The 15461-nt window shown below is 59.4% G+C and overlaps 2 protein-coding genes across 4 annotated transcripts; both read left to right on the forward strand.

Moving 5' to 3' along the window:
- Positions 1–1149: 1149 nt before the first annotated feature.
- SLC26A6 (solute carrier family 26 member 6) lies at positions 1150–11957 on the forward strand. Of its 3 annotated transcripts, none has more exons than XM_055557831.1 (21): positions 1150–1264; positions 3330–3488; positions 3795–3934; positions 4168–4278; positions 4805–4968; positions 5164–5328; positions 5407–5559; positions 5941–6023; positions 6108–6255; positions 6514–6627; positions 6752–6829; positions 7145–7240; positions 7332–7438; positions 7615–7684; positions 8796–8888; positions 8981–9085; positions 9437–9532; positions 10628–10804; positions 11044–11098; positions 11353–11489; positions 11692–11957. In XM_055557831.1, the coding sequence occupies exons 1-21, from the start codon at positions 1242–1244 to the stop codon at positions 11704–11706; spliced, it is 2289 nt and encodes a 762-aa protein (XP_055413806.1). In that variant the 5' UTR covers positions 1150–1241; the 3' UTR covers positions 11707–11957. The 3 variants fall into 3 exon arrangements, with proteins under 3 accessions (XP_055413806.1, XP_055413805.1, XP_055413807.1); XM_055557830.1 differs by having other exon boundaries at positions 1151–1264; positions 10625–10804; XM_055557832.1 differs by lacking the exon at positions 1150–1264 and adding an exon at positions 1856–2072 and having other exon boundaries at positions 10625–10804.
- A 128-nt stretch (positions 11958–12085) lies between these two features.
- On the forward strand, positions 12086–15086 carry TMEM89 (transmembrane protein 89). Its single transcript, XM_055557833.1, has 2 exons — positions 12086–14443; positions 14815–15086. The coding sequence occupies exons 1-2, from the start codon at positions 14150–14152 to the stop codon at positions 14998–15000; spliced, it is 480 nt and encodes a 159-aa protein (XP_055413808.1). The 5' UTR covers positions 12086–14149; the 3' UTR covers positions 15001–15086.
- The last annotated feature ends 375 nt before the right edge of the window (positions 15087–15461 follow it).

A 15461-nucleotide genomic window follows, 5' to 3' on the forward strand; every position in this document is an offset into this window, starting at 1 on the left:
TCTCCTTACCCAGAGTGACCCCAGCCCTTGAAGGGTTGAAGGGTCTGCTGTAGGGAGAGGGGGTTGTCCTTGCTATGTCCTAGGTTCTGTAGCTGCCCCTCTCTGGGAGGGGGAGCCCCCCCTCCAGCCCAGTGGCTCCTTTTCCTGTCTGTGTAAATTGTTCCGTGAAGCCGCGCTCTGTTTTGGGAATAAACTTCTATAGAAAATGGTTATTGCTTCATTCTGTTTGGGGGTGGGGGATAGGGTTGGAGGGTGGCTATGAATGATTTCCCGGGGTTGACCTTGGGGAGAAATCTGAGCACTGCCCCCTCCTCCTCCCCGAGAATATTCGGCTATTTTTAGCTCATTTCATTGAAGATCTGGACCAGGTTGCGATCTCATCCTGAATTCTGTCCCTTCGACTTGAAGCCGGGCTTGAAGTATGAGCACAGGGTAAGGCCCCGTCAAGGCGGCAACTTGATGGCTTCCTAAGTCTGCCCAGCCTGCCGCCCTGACTTGGCATTTGCTCTGCCTGTCAAACCGACCCTAGGAGCTGCCCTCAGTCCATTGACACCACTGACCCCTAGCTGTCGGGACATCCCGTTCATCAGGAACCCAGGCAGAAGCCTTTCGACATCATGTGCTTCCTTTGGGGAGGGTGGGCGGGGGCGGGGTGGGGGGCGGAGCTCGCAAACTTTCAGGTCTGTGGGTCCAGCGTTGAAGGGAGCCCTTGAGCCCCTCGGGTCTTAGAGACATGCCAGATCTCAGGGCCAAAGCCTGAGGGTGGTGCCCTCATGGAGGCATGAGAGGCCCCACGGACCCGGACACCCCACGGAGAGCTAAGGCTCTGGTTATCAGCCGCGCCCCTAGACATTCTGCTCCCCACCCCGAGGGCACCCTCCGCAAGAAGCCAGGACTTAGTGTCAGCCCCATACCACTCAGGAACCAGCTCAAGTCCTTAATCCCGCTTAGTCCCACAACCCGCTCAGGCAAGAGAATTAGTCGGGCCACGAGGAGGAGCCAGAGCCAAGTCATAGGGAAGGAAAGGGTTAAATCTCCCTCCTTGGGGTTCGCTGAGTGGGCGGGGCGTCCCTTAAGCCCCGCCTCAGCACGCTGACTGGCCCAAGCCTTCCCCGTTCTGCCCGGGGATTGGCCGCTGGGAGTGAGCCTCATGCCTCGCCTATGTCCCGGCCCCGCCTCTAGGGCCGTAGCGGCCTCTTGCCCGAGCTTGAGAGCTACCGCCTCTCGGATGCCCACCCGCCATGGGGCTGTCGGAAGCGCCGGGGTGAGTGCAGGGCGCGGCCTCGGTTCCTCGTGTTCGAGTGCCCGAGGGGAGGACCACCCCTTGGCCCCCGAGCAGGCGCCCGGCATGGGTTAGTTAGGAAAGTGGTGGGGGCACCACCGAGTTCCGAGCAGGCATTTCCCGCCTGCCGCGCCTCTGTTTACCGCTTTGTGGATTTTCTGCAGGCGGCCGCCCAACCGTAGCGAGGGATGGGGCGGGAGCCCGCGCGACCCCAGCCCCTATAGGCTGCGAGGAAAGCCGCTCCAGCGCCGTCCGAGGGCTAGCCGGGAGCCGCCGGGAGGCGGCTGTGTGCGGAGGAGCTCCGGCCCAGGAGGTGCGCCGGTGCGGCGCGTTGGGGCCCTGGACGTGGCTGCAAGAGTGTCCATAGCGGGGGCTTGAGTCCACCCAGCGATGCAACTGGTCCGGGAATGAGATCTCCGGTCCTTCTGGGTGCCGGGCCCTCCTAGAGGGGGGGGGGCCAAAGAGCTAGGCCCCGCCCTCAAAGCGCGGGTTCGGCGGCTGGGGGAGGCGAGGGGGCGGGAGTGGGCGCCCTTTAAGACTTCAAGTGACTCACGGAGGAGGGGCGAAGGGGGCTCAAAGATCTCTGTGAGTCGGCAATGCCAATAGTCTCAGGATCGTCCTTGCACCCACTCCACTCCCTCCTTCCACCGAGACATCCAGGTTAGAGGCCCTTTCCAGGTGAGCTCCTGCCGGCCAGCTGGGAACCTTACCGTAGGTCAGAGCTTTTCACAGGGCAGAAATTTCCTGACAGGTGAAGGCTTTCCCCCTGAAGAGGGGAGCTACTCTCCAGGTAAGCTTTCCCCCTCTGAGATCCCTTCCTAGGTGAGAGCTTTCCCCACTCAGAGCTTACCTTAGGTGAGAAATCCTTCCTGATCAGAAGTTCCCTGGCAGGTGAAAACTTTCCCCCAGGGAAGCGCTCACTCTCTAAGAGCTCCTTTTCCCAAGGAAGAACTATTTCTGGGACAGCTTCTCCCAGGTGACAGCGTGCCCCAGGTAAAAACTCCTTCCCCAAGCCTGTGAGTTCAGTCGATCGATCGTTCATGTCCTACTCTGCGACCCCATTGACTGTAGCCCACCAGCCTCCTCTCCTCTGTCCATGGGATTCTCAGGGATCGCACCTGCGTCTCCTGAATTGCAGGTGGTTTTTTTGTTTGTTTGTTTTACCACTGAGCCATCAGGGAACCCTAAGAACTCCCTCCCACCCCCCAGATCTCCTATTCCAGTGAGATCATTCCCCTTATTCAGATGGTAGCCACTGGGCAAATCAGAGATTCTCCCCAGGACAGACCTCACCTAGCTGGTGAAAACTTACCTCTTAGGGAAGAGCTTCCTATTAGGCGAGATCCTCCCAGAGATCATCTTCTCAAGTGAGATTGTCCCCCATTAGTAAGGGAGCGTCCCTTTCCAGGCTCGAAACTCTTCCCTCCTGGTGAGAACCATGCCCTTGGATTTCCCAGATGGGGCCTCAGTTGTCTACCACCTGGACCGTGTGACTGAAGTTCTGGGGGCAGTCTTAGCCCCGATGCTTTCCTTTTCTTAGAGCTGCCTCCTCCTATAAAGAGGCTTGCCTGGTGTGCTGGATTCCTTCTCCCGTGTCTGCACTCTCAGACAACACACACTGGGCTCGTAGGGCGGCTGGATAAGGACTCAGACTGGACAGGGATTGGCTGGCGGAGAGCAGGGGTTGGGGGAGGAGGCTGGGAGGAGCAGTCAGCCTGCGAGCTAGATTGGCGAACAGAACACCAAAGGCTGGACAGCCACACCTGGGCCGAAGTGTGGCTTATGCTCATCCTGCTGTCTCTTTGTGGGGGACTTTGGCCCAGCGAGAGTCTTCAACTAGCCAAAGTTCAGGTACTGCCCCTGCCTGGGCGTGGGCCTTGGGGCCTGCAGGAGGCGGCTGGGGGGTTGGACCTGTCTAGATCTTGAGACCTAGAAAAGCCAGGTGGGGCATCCTCCAGTCCCGGGTGGAGGTCTAGGGGTGGCTGGGCCAGGTTGTGCCCACACTGTTTCTGGCCTCACGACCCACCCCACCCCCGCCTCCAACCAGAGAGAGGGACACGCAGGCACTGCTGTCCAGGACGCAGGCCATGGAGCTGAGGCAACGAGACTACCGTGTGGAGCGGCCACTGCTGAACCAAGAACAGCTGGAGGAGCTGGGGAGCCGGAGCCAAGCACAAGTGACGCTCCAGTGGCGAACCTGGTTTCGGTAAGGTTGATGGTGGGCCCTGGCCAGGACCGAGGGAGCCCCTGCCTCTGAGACCTACTTGGGCTTGGGCTTGGTGGCTCAGTCGGTGAAGAATCTGCCTGCAATGCTGGAGACTCGGGTTCAATTCCCAGGGTCGTGAAGATCCCCTGGAGAAGGAAATGGCAACCCACTCCAGTATTCTTGCCTGGAAAAGCCCCGTGGACAGAGGGACCTGGCGGGCTACAGTCCTTGGGGGTCACAAAGAGAAGGACACGACTGAGCAACTAAACTACCACCAGCACCTAATACCTACCCTGGTGTCCCCAGGTGCTCCCGTGCGCGGGCCCAAGCCCTTCTGCTTCAATACCTCCCGGTTTTGGCCTGGCTCCCCCAGTATTCTGTGCGTGACTGGCTTCTGGGTGACTTGTTGTCTGGCCTGAGTGTGGCCATTATGCAGCTACCACAGGGTAAGCAACACTTGACCTGGAGACTGTACCCTCAACCCTTGGATGGTGATCCTGACCCTTCAAGGCCTTAGCCTGTGGTCTGTGCACCCCACCCCCACCTCAGTCCCCGCCTTCCCCATGGCCAAAAGCATGACTCCTGCCCCTGGGACTGTGGTGCATGACCCAGGGCCAGCATTTCCGCGTCCTTTCAAGCCCCTGACCTCAAGTCTACATTGCTACCATTCCACCTCTAGGCCTGGCCTATGCCCTCCTGGCTGGACTGCCCCCCGTGTTTGGCCTCTACAGCTCCTTCTATCCTGTCTTTGTTTATTTCCTGTTTGGGACTTCCCGGCACATCTCTGTGGGTGAGTGGAGCCAGGCCTAACCTTGCAGGAGCACGCCCGCATTCCCCATGGGGGCAGGGAGAGGGGGCACTGAGCAAGGCCGAAAAACCTAGGGAAGAGGGAGGGAGGCATTGGTGTGGGCATTCTAGGTGGGACTGGGCCTCTGACCATGCAGACACAGATTCAGATGATTAGAGGCCCTGACACAGGAGGATGTGGTGGGTGAAGCCACTCATGGGGCCCAGATTTCCAGGCACAAGCCTGGAAGCCTGAGTCAGGCCATGCGCCCTTCCCCATTCCACTTTTCACTAGGGGAGCTGTCCTGAGCCCGTGGACACAGTCTGGGCAGGGGAAATGATGCTAGGCATCCTCAAGAGCCTTGGAACTTGGGGTGCATACCTGACCGTCAGCACTGCCCTCCATTAGCACAGCATAGTCTGGGGACATTTGTCTAGAACTGGGTGTCTCCTGGTCACTCCCTTAAGACCCGGAATCCAGGGCAGGCCATGTTCTCCCCGCTTCAGACCACCCTGATCTGCCCTTGCAGGCACCTTTGCCGTCATGTCCGTGATGGTGGGCAGTGTGATGGAATCACTGGCTCCGGACGACGCCTTCCTGCTGGGCTTGAACTCCACACTCGATGTGGCAGCCAGAGACGCTACCCGGGTGCAGCTGGCCTCCACTCTCAGTGTCCTTGTTGGCCTCTTCCAGGTGCAGAGCCATCAGGAGTACATGCCCCTGACTGCCAATCCCGCCCCGCACCCCCACCCCACCCCATCTGACAGTTTTCTCTGAGTGTCTGACGATCACCTCCCCCCTCATCGCTCATGATCTCACCTGCCCTGGGCTCTGCCCCGGCCACTGCTAGGACCCTCACCTCCCCTGACTGTCCCATGCACCCCACAGGTGGGGCTGGGCATGGTCCACTTCGGCTTCGTGGTCACCTACCTATCAGAGCCTCTGGTCCGAGCCTACACCACGGCCGCATCCATGCACGTGTTTGTCTCGCAACTCAAGTATGTGTTTGGCCTCCATCTAAGCAGCCGCTCTGGACCGCTGTCCCTCATCTATGTGAGTGAGGGCAGGGAGGAGGGACAGGTGGATGGGCCCAGGACCGGGAGGGCTGGCTGTGACCCCGCCTCCCCTCAGACAGTACTGGAGGTCTGCTGGAAGCTGCCCCAGACGGTGGTCGGTACCATGGTCACTGCCATAGTGGCGGGAGTGGTGCTCGTGCTGGTGAAGCTGCTGAATGAAAAGCTACGGCGACATCTGCCCATGCCGCTCCCCGGGGAGCTGCTCACGGTTGGAATTTCGGGGGCCCCTCGGGGGTGGGGATGGGGTGGGGGGTGACGTGGGGTAGGGGGGTGGTGGCAGACTGGGGGAAGGGTAAGTGAGGAGATTCCCTGCCATGTGGGCATCCCCCAGGTTTTTAGAAACTAGCCGGAGTGGGGACTGAAGACGGGGTGGCGGGGAGGGGGGAACCCCAGCAGACCGCCCCTGGCAGCATCTCCTTTTCTCAAAACGGTGGTGTGCCGCTCTCAGCCTATCACTGACATCTCCCCACCTGTCTGAAGGTTTCGCTTCAGGCTTCTCTCTTTACCCCACGGGGTGGTTTCTCTGGTTTCTCTCCTGCTTCACAGTGGTGGTGCCAGGGCCTCCCCTGACCCTGTCCTCTCCCCGCAGCTCATCGGAGCCACAGGCATCTCCTACGGTGTGGGCCTGAAGCAGGCATTCGGGGTGGACATCGTGGGCAAAATCCCCGCGGGGTGAGCTCCGGCCCCTGTCGGGTCAGGGAGGGTTGGGCGGCCAGGCCCAGAACCTTCCTTTGGCCTCACCAATGCCCCTCACAGGCTGGTGCCCCCGACGGCCCCCCGCCCCCAGCTGTTCGCAAAGCTTCTGGGTAATGCCTTCGCCATCGCTGTGGTTGGGTTTGCCATCGCCATCTCGCTGGGCAAGATCTTCGCCTTGAGGCACGGCTACCGGGTGTACAGCAACCAGGTCTGGGGAAATGGGATGCGGGACACGGAGCGGGCAGGGGTCCCCAGACCCCAGGCCCTGGGAAGGGGTGGGGGGATGGAGTACCAGGCGGGAGACAGGGAAAGAGCACACAGATGTGCTGGGGCCGCGTGGGGGTCGCGGGACAGTGGTCGAGTCTTTGTGGGCTGCAGAGTGGGCATGGAGGTGGGGGTGCGTCGGCCTGGACACGGTGACGCCGCACCGCTAGTGACATGTGCTCGCTCCTCACTCCCCGCTCAGGAGCTGGTGGCTCTCGGCCTCAGTAACCTCCTCGGGGGCATCTTCCAGTGCTTCCCTGTGAGCTGCTCTATGTCTCGGAGCCTGGTGCAGGAGAGCACGGGGGGCAACACACAGGTGGGCATAGGTGTGCCTCCACGTGCGCTGCTTTGCTGGGTGGTTCTCCCCCTCCCCCCCCCAGGCTCTCCCCACTTCTCCCCTGCACTCCAGCCCACCCGCCCTGCTTATACCCACTCCACAGGTGGCTGGAGCCGTCTCCTCCCTCTTCATCCTCATTATCATCGTCAAACTGGGAGAACTCTTCCAAGACCTGCCCAAGGTGAGCCCCCAGCCCACCCAGTCAGGCTCGAAGGCCTGGGCCAGGCCAGGAACTCAGAGCAGTCCATCAGGTCCCAGGAGAAGGGGAGGGATACAGGGTCAGGCTGGAAATCTCTGGGGAGAGGTTTGGAGTGGAGGGGCAGGGGTAAAAACCTTAGCATCAGAGTGCAGGCATTAGGTTCCGAGGGAAGGAGGTAATTGATGTCGTGGAGGGTCCTACCAGGCACTCCAGGACAGTCTGGCTCATCCGGGGGATTCAGGGTGGTGAGCAGCCAGCACCTCTCACTAGCCCCTGGTGGCCTTCCTCGTCCCCTAGGCGGTCCTGGCTGCCGTGGTCATCGTGAACTTGAAGGGCATGGTGATGCAGTTCACTGACGTGGTCTCCCTCTGGAAGGCCAATCGAATGGATCTGGTGAGACGGCTAGGATGCTGGGGACGGGGTCAGGGCCCTCAGCCCCAGTGACCCTGCTGGAGCCTGTGGACCGCGACCCTTCTGTTTGCAGCTCATCTGGGTGGTGACCTTTGTGGCCACCATCCTGCTGAATCTGGACCTCGGCCTGGCAGTGGCAGTAGTATTCTCCCTGATGCTCGTGGTGGTCCGCACCCAGATGTAAGTCACCCCTGTGATGTCGTACCCCCCATTCCAGCTGCTGAGGGGACGAGGTACCCACTGGCTTCCTCCAGCTTTCCCACATCTTGTGGCTGGTGGGGGGGACCCCAGGCTCCTTAGCCCCCATTGCCCCCTCTCCTAACGCCCCCTTCTTGTGGCACTGTCTCCTTCTACAGGCCCCACTACTCTGTCCTGGGGCAGGTGCCAGACACAGATATTTACAGAGACGTGGCAGAGTACTCAGGGGTAAGCAGCAAGGGCTAAGCCAGGGGGTGACACGGATGGGGAGGGACGGGGCAAACTGGATCATCCCTTATCAGTGCCTTCCATGCCTGGCGCGGGCAAGGGAGTGGGGTGGGGTGCTAACGGTGCTTTGGTCCTTGAAATTTCAAGAGAGGAATTTGGGGTCCCCCTACACATACACTCAGAGTGTGGGCCTTGGGGCCCGGGGGTGGGATCCGTCTTGGAGGCAGCAGTACAAGCCCCGTCCTGCAGAAGAGCCCTGGGTCAGAAATGCAGAGGGGCAGGATCCAGAGCACCAGGATGTAGGGGAAGTTGTTTCCGGATCTGATCAATGGAGTTACTGTCCTTTACCTCCTGAGAAGCCTCGTGCCAAGCTCTGAGAACAAAGGCGGGGGCTCCGGAATCAAACCAGCTCATTTCCCCTCATGGAAACTTGAAGGTTGAGCCCAGTACATGAGGCAGAGTGGGAGGGTGGGGAGGGGGGGGACATGCAGGGAGGAGCTCAGCTGGATGGCAAGGCAGGTGGGGGAAGTGGGGGTCGGGGGGGTGCAGGGACATGGTTCAGGCCTAAAGGCCGAGCAGAGACCTAGAGTGTCCTGAGTGGCGTGGGAGCCGGGGAAGCCTTGGCTGGGCTAGCAGCTGTGGAGGAGCTCCGTCTGCATCCAGGAAACAGCCCCCCAGTGCTAGGGTTGGACACCCAAGCAGAAGCTGAGAGCGGCTAAAACCTGACCTGGCTGTGAGGCTTGCAGGATCTTAGTTCCCAGACCAGGGATCAAGCCCACGCCCCTGCAGTGCAAGTGTGGAGTCTTAACCACTGGGCCACCAGGGAACTCCCCCAGCCTGGGTATTGGCAGAAGGACTGGGGGGTGGGGTGGCAGAGGTTGAGGACCCCCTGGAGGAGGAAGAAGAAGCTCCGACAGGCCCTGCTGAGGGGTCAGGATGACCTCACCAGCTCCTGGGAGGGCATGGGCCACAGGCTGGGCCTTGTGTTGGCTGGGGAGCAGAGGGCTGGGGTGGCAGGTATCAGGGCACACGGGGGGGAGGAAAGAAAGGAGGGCACGATGCAGCTAGGAGAGACGAGGGCTCAGCCACCCCCAACCTGACCTGTCCCCAGGCCAGGGAGGTCCCAGGTGTGAAGGTCTTCCGCTCCTCAGTCACCGTGTACTTCGCCAATGCTGAGCTCTACAGTGACTCGCTGAAGCAGAGGGTGAGGCCTGGGGTCCGCGGGGCAAGGGCGAGGGGCAGAGGGTCCCTCCTCTCTCGCAACCTGCACATCCCTTGCGCTGTCCTTCGCTGCAGTGTGGTGTGGATGTGGACTACCTCCTCTCCCAGAAGAAGAAGCTGCTCCGGAAGCAAGAGCTGAAGCTGAAGCGACTGCAGAAGGAGAATAAGCTCCCCAAACAGGCAGGGCCCTCCCACCCCTCCCAGCCACTCACCCTCATTCTTCAGCCCTTCTCCTCGCTCCCCGATGCCCCCAGGGACCCTGCTTTCCTCCCCTGGCAGGTCAGGGCTCTAGGGGGAGTCTGATTTTTTCTCCCGCCTCCTAAGCCAGTGGTGGCAAGCATCACAGTCCTCTTCCCATAGTGGGTCACAACCCCACGGCCTTCAGCCTGGCTGCTCCAGGTCCCAAGCTTCAGTTCCTGGTCCACCTACCTACCTGCAGAAAGCCAGGGGACAACGCCAGGCCTGCCCGGCCTGATTGTCACCTGACATCTCAGACACCTCTTTGCTGGCCTGCCCCCTTTCCCGGCCTAGGCTGCCGCCTCCAAGGGCACGTCCGTCTCCATCAACGTCAACCCCACTGTCGTGGACATCGAGAGCAACAACGATGTGGAGGGCTCCAAGGCCAAGGTGAGACTGGAGGGAGGGGGGAGCTTCAGGGATGAGGGTGCCCAGGGGATCCCGGGAGGAAGTCCATGGACCTACCAGCTGTGGGTTCAAGGTTGTCATGCCAGTGGCAGGAGGAGGGGAGTGATGGATCCAATACTGTGCAGGGAAACCTCTCGTGATATGCCATAGACTTCTGCTTGGGGCTCTCCAGTCTGTAATCTGATGCCTGGACAAAGACCTTGAATTTGTGGATCCCATAAGACTCCACAGTCTGTGCTCATGGGTGGAGCAGGGATGGGGAGGGGCTGGGCATGTGGGAAAAATCTGGGGTCAAAGAGGACGCCGATCTCAGGTAGAGACTCTGGTGGACATCAAGTGGGATGTCTGCGTGAGCACGTGTGTCCATGCGTCTCTTCCGCTTTGCTTCAGCGCCCCCTACCCACTCCACTCTGGCCCCCTGAGGATGGGGCATGGTCTCTGGATCCCCTTCCTTCTTTTTTTTCTTCAAATAATTTTTATTTGCTAATTTCTTTTGCTTTTGGTCATGCTGGGTCTCTGTTGCTGTGCGGACTTCTCTAGTTGCAGAGAGTGGGGGCTACTCTCTGTTGCGGTGCACGGGCGTCTCATGGCGGTGGCTTCTCTTGCTGCGGAGCCCAGGCTCTAGGCGCCTGGGCTTCAGTAGTTGCGGCATGCGGCTTAGTTGCTCCGTGGCACATGGGATCTTCCTGGATCAGGGATTGAACCCACGTCCCCTGCATTGGCAGGCGGATTCTTATCCACTGCACCACCAGGGAAGTCTCCCCTTCCTTCTTAAATGTCCCTATAAGCGCAGGCCCAGGCGGTAACAGAGCACAGCCTGTGTGCTCCCCGAGTCTGGGTGTCCTCTCCTGGGTGTCCCCATGTGTCCCTCCTGTCTTTGCATACCAGCTCCCGTGTCCCTGTCCTCCTGTGTTCTCTGCATACCCAATATATATGTGCATTTACGTGTATGCTCTCACGTCTGATTGTGTCTCCACACATCCGTGCATGTTCCCTGCCTTCCCCTCCGCTCCCTGCCCGCCTGCCCTCTGGCCCTTACCATGGGCGGCCCTTGCAGTGTGTCTGGTTCCCCAGGAGGCGAGCGCAGGGACTGAGCTAGAGGATACAGGAGCCTGGGCTCCAGAAGATGCCAAAACCTCAGACATGTCCTCGCTGAAGGCCCTAGGCCTGCCTCAGCCAGATTTCCACACCCTCATCCTGGACCTGAGCTCCTTTTCTTTCGTGGACACTGTGTGTCTCAAGAGCCTGAAGAATGTAAGGGGCTGGGGGCGTCCCTAAGAAGGGCCTTCGGGGAGGACAACCCTGATCTTCAACCCTGACCCTAAACTAGCTCCAAGAGCCCTCTGAGCCTGGTCCCCCCACCCCGAGCTACCCCTCTGGACTCCCTCCCCCCACCTCCCCTGAGCCCCCCTCTGAGCCTGGTCCTCCCTGAGCTACCCCTTTGAACTCCCTCCCCCCGCCTGCCCTGAGCCTGGCCCCCTTTCGTGCCGCAGATTTTCCGCGACTTCCGGGAGATCGAGGTGGAGGTGTACATGGCCGCCTGCCACGGTGTGTGGGGTGGACACAGAGAGAGAGGTCCGGGCAGGGGGTGGGGGTTCCGGCCGAGAAGTCTGCCAGGCAGCACAGGGAAAAAGTCTTTCTCTGAAACTGGAGGTCAGAGGTGTCCTGGGAGGCTGGGGTCAAGGGTCACGAGTGGGGGATTAGCTATAAGCCACAGAGGTGGTGGTTAGGGGGATGTTCTGCCAGCGCCTGGAGGTTCCTGGTGGCTCTGGAGTCAAGAGAGACCTACTCGTTGCCCACAGCTCCTGTGATCATGCAGCTTGAGGAAGGGCACTTCTTCGACGCTTCTATCACCAAGCAGCACCTCTTTGCCTCGGTCCACGACGCTGTCCTCTTTGCACTCCAACACCGGAGGTCCGGCCCCGTCGACCCTGTTTTGGTGAGTTGACCTTTGGCCTGCTGAGCTCTGTCTGTTTATCTCCTGCTCGTCCCCTTCTGACCCCATTTTGGGAAGTCCGCCCTTCCTGGATGACTCAGAATGGCTCTGTCCCTCAGGGACCCACCGCCTTCCCCTCCTGCCTGGAGAGGAGGCTGTCCTCTGGAAACTGACAGGACCCTCCTCTCCTCCTCTCCCGGCCCAGGTTACCAAACTCTGATCATGCTGCCATTCCGCCTGAGACTGCCTGCCTCTGAAGGTTTGACAGGGTACACGTGAGAAACCCCCCACCCCTGGGCTGCCTCCGGACGTTACCAGGAGTCCCCTCCATGCACGCACATTCACACACATAACTCAGGGATGGAGGTCCTGGGACTCCAAATTCAATGCTCTAGGCTGGGGATGAGACACTGGCCGAGTTGGAGGAGCAAGCGTGCTTTTAACCTCAGGAATAAAGATTTGTTTGCCTGATATCAGGGTCTGCTGTGGCTTGGTGGGGTGAGGGTGTGGTCCACAGCCCTGGCTTCTGACCCTTCCTAAACCCCAGAGTTGGAACTGGAGTCAGAAGTTGGGGGAGAAGTTTGAGGAGGGCAGGATCAGGCAGGGGGAGTGTGGAACAGGGGGAGTGTGAAGCTGGGGGGCCAGGCCCAGGGCAGGGACATCCCCAGTCCACATTCCGCACCCCATCCATCCCCTGCTGCATGCAGCCCTTGGCACCTGTGTCCTCATCTATAAAGTGGCTGGAATCAGAGCTGCTTCTCAAGAATAACCTGTTCACAAGGACACCTAAGCAGGTGAGGGCAGGCCAGGTGCCACTGGGCAGCCCTCGGGGGCTGTGCTGTGAACACCTGCGTTCAGAACACCTGTAGTGAAGAGACTGTGGGCATTCCCTGGTGGTCCCATGGTTAGGACTCAGCTTTCACTGCCAAGGGTGAGGATACGATCCCTGGCTAGGAAACTAAGATCTCACAAGTCACACAGCATGGTTAAAAGAAAAAAAGAATGTGCATGATTGTTTTACTTGGGGAAAAATTGCCTATTCCTATAACTAGACTATCTGGACTTTGCAGGTCACTGTCGACCAAGAACCACGTGCAGATTTCAGCCATAAAACACTGACATCTGGGCGTGCGGCCCTGTGAACAGCAGTGGTCCTTTGGGCCAGCTGATGCTGAGTGATCAGGGCTAGGCTGAGGGGTTGAATCTTTCTGGGCCTCTGTCCTCCTCAGGAGAGAATGAGAATAGTACCCACTTCATGGGTTGCTCAATGAGTATTCAATAAGCAAATACCACATAGCTTGCGGCAGCGCTAGACTCGCGTCACCTGCCGAAACACGTGAGCCTGCCCTTTTCAGGTGCGGGGCCAGTGGACGGGGCCCTCTTGCCTGGCTGTTTCTCTCCCGGCCTTCAGTGCCTTGCCCCCACCGCCCCCCCATCCTTGCCCAGGAAGTCAGGGTGCTTTGTCACGCAGTCACACTGCCTGTCACGATGTCACAGTCTCCAGCTATAAGGAACAGTGCCTGGCACCTGGAGGTGCTGGGTAAATACTGGTTAAGTGAAGCGTAGGTGCTGGAGTGGAAGGAAAACTACAAACACGGACCTGTAGTTACAGGGAGACTTTGTGTATTGCCCTGTATTTTTTTTTTTTTTTTACAGATTGAAGGTTTGTGGCAACCCTGCATTGGAGCCAGTCTATCGATACCATTTTTCCAACAGTTGCTCACTTTGTGTCTCTGTCATGCTGTGATTCTCACAGTATTTCATACTTTTTCAATTTGTTATATTTGTTATGAGGATGGGTGATCAGTGATCTTTGTTAGTGCTATGATTTGCCAAAGGCTCCAATGACGGTTCGCAATTTTTAGCAGTAAAGTGATTTTTTTTTTTACTAAGGTATGTACTTTTTCCTAGACATGATGCTATTCCATGCTTCATAGAATACCGTGTAGTGTAAATGTAACTTTTATATGCACTGAAAAACCAAAAAAAGTCACGCAACTCGCTTTATGTATTTTGGTGGGCTGGAACTAAAGCACAGTATCTTTGAGGTATACCTGTACTTAGAGATGCTTTGAAGAAAGTAAAGCAGGGTCATGTGAGAGAGAAGGGACTGTGTTACCCAGGATGGTTCTAGAAGGGAGGCTCAGGGAGCAGGTGACACTTGAGCTGCCATCCAGTCATCTTTTTGGACAGTGCTCCTGGCGTAGGGGGTGTTCCAGGAACCCCAGCGTGGTCTGCATGGTTCAGCAGGGGAGACCAGGGCACGGAGCACCTCACAGGCCAGGGCGAGCCTTCAGGCTTCTTTCCTGAGAGTATGCGCCCGCATTTTTGGGTGTTCACGAGTGGTCCTTGGGGCTGAGTCTGGGAAGCAGGGAGCATGTCTATACTTGGCTTGATCGGCCTGTCACTGGTGGAGAGCAGCATTAGGAGTTGTGGGTCTAGAATTTTAGGAGTTGGATGCTAGGTGAGGAGGAGGGGAGAGGGGGCATGCCTTCGGTTCTGGACCCCCAGCCTGCCCCCCATCCCATGGTTCTTGGCCGCGCTGCCCCTCCTGAAAGCCATGGGCCCAGCCGGAACCTCCTGCCTCGCCTGCTCCCCCCGGGGGAGGGGTGTTTGCCTGTTGCCAGGCGCCCAGGTTCCGGCCCCTGGTACTTGCTGCAGCCATGCTGCACATACAGTCCTTCCTGCCATGGCTGCTTCTACTGACGATGCCCATCTGCACCCACGCCTGGTCACGGCCCATGTGGTACCAGGTGGGCCTGGACTTACAGCCCTGGGGGTGCCAGCCAAGCAGCCTAGAGGGTTGTGAGAGCAGCCTGGGCTGTCCCGGCTACTGGATGGGCCTGGGGACGAACCGCATCTACCCGGTGGCTGGGGTCACGGTCACCACGACCATGATGCTGATGCTCAGCCGTGCGCTGATGCAGCGGCGGCGTTCACAGGCCTCTAAGAGCGAGGTGAGCCGGGCTCCGTGCCCACCACCTCTTACCTCTGTTCTACCCATCCCCCGACTCATGTCTCCTGCCGCCCCTCCCTCATCCCTTCCTCCCCAGAGGCCTTACGTCTGTCCACAGCCAACAGTCCCTGGCCATTTCCTGTGGGTGGTACCCTATCCCATTCTCCCCCTGGCCATTTCCCGTGGTAGGGGGTACCTGTCCCGTCTTCCCCCTGTAATATCTCTAGCCCTCACCCAGCCTGCATGGGCCCCACGACCACACGAGGCCACATTGGCTGCTCCCTGATCCTGTATCACCCTAAGCCCCTGCTTCCCAGCATGCCTCTGTCCCTTCCCTCTGTTCTCACTCCTGCCTCTCGGTCCTGTCCTCAGCATCCGCAGCTGGCCGCCCACCCCTGCGCCACTTGGAAACGACGGGGCCCGATCTCAGACCACGCCCTCCTCCTCGGCGTCCTGCATATGCTGGATGCCCTCCTGCTGCATATTGAGTGCCACCTGCAGCGTCTAGCTGCCCAGCAGCGCTCCCAAATAAAGGGGACTCCCGCCCAGACCGGGTGACCCAACACTTTCCTCTCTCTGCCTGGTGGCTTGTTGTGGTTTGTTGGACCAGGCTCAGGCCAGTGTCTCGTTCTCTCCAGACCTGTCGAGACCCTGTGCCCCTTTCCTACTTTCAGAGCCAGCAGACCCATCGAGGCCTCAGTGCCCCTCGATGGCGGGGCAGGTGGGGCCCGGGCTGGCTCACACTGCTCCATCACCCCCCGTCCCAACTCAGCCCTCCTCTTTAGGGATCATGCTCACAAATGCAACTGCTCCTCTGGGGCTTCTCGGGGTCCCCAGTGTGGGGGGGGGAGACTTGGCCATCAGGGCAGGTGTGTGTGGTCCGGGGAGGGCAGCCCAGAGGTGACCATGTGGCTGAGTCAGCTAGGGCTCCTGGTTGAGCCTGCGGGGCCCGAGCTGGGGCTGGGGGTTAGAGGGTGGGCCCTGGCAGCCTTCATCTTTATGACATCTCAAACATGCAG

The sequence above is a fragment of the Bubalus kerabau genome, chromosome 20, assembly GCF_029407905.1.
Source record: "Bubalus kerabau isolate K-KA32 ecotype Philippines breed swamp buffalo chromosome 20, PCC_UOA_SB_1v2, whole genome shotgun sequence".
In the NCBI taxonomy this organism is placed as follows: Eukaryota; Metazoa; Chordata; class Mammalia; order Artiodactyla; family Bovidae; genus Bubalus; species Bubalus kerabau.

Bases quoted from the DNA above. Each gene is read 5' to 3' on its own strand.
- SLC26A6 (XM_055557830.1), top strand. From the start codon at position 1,242: ATGGGGCTGTCGGAAGCGCCGGG. The intron at 3,935-4,167 runs GTAAGCAACACT...TTCCACCTCTAG, and splicing joins CATTATGCAGCTACCACAGG to GCCTGGCCTATGCCCTCCTG. The intron at 6,830-7,144 runs GTGAGCCCCCAG...CTCGTCCCCTAG, and splicing joins TCTTCCAAGACCTGCCCAAG to GCGGTCCTGGCTGCCGTGGT.
- TMEM89 (XM_055557833.1), top strand. From the start codon at position 14,150: ATGCTGCACATACAGTCCTTCCTGCCATGGCTGCTTCTACTGACGATG. The intron at 14,444-14,814 runs GTGAGCCGGGCT...TCCTGTCCTCAG, and splicing joins CACAGGCCTCTAAGAGCGAG to CATCCGCAGCTGGCCGCCCA.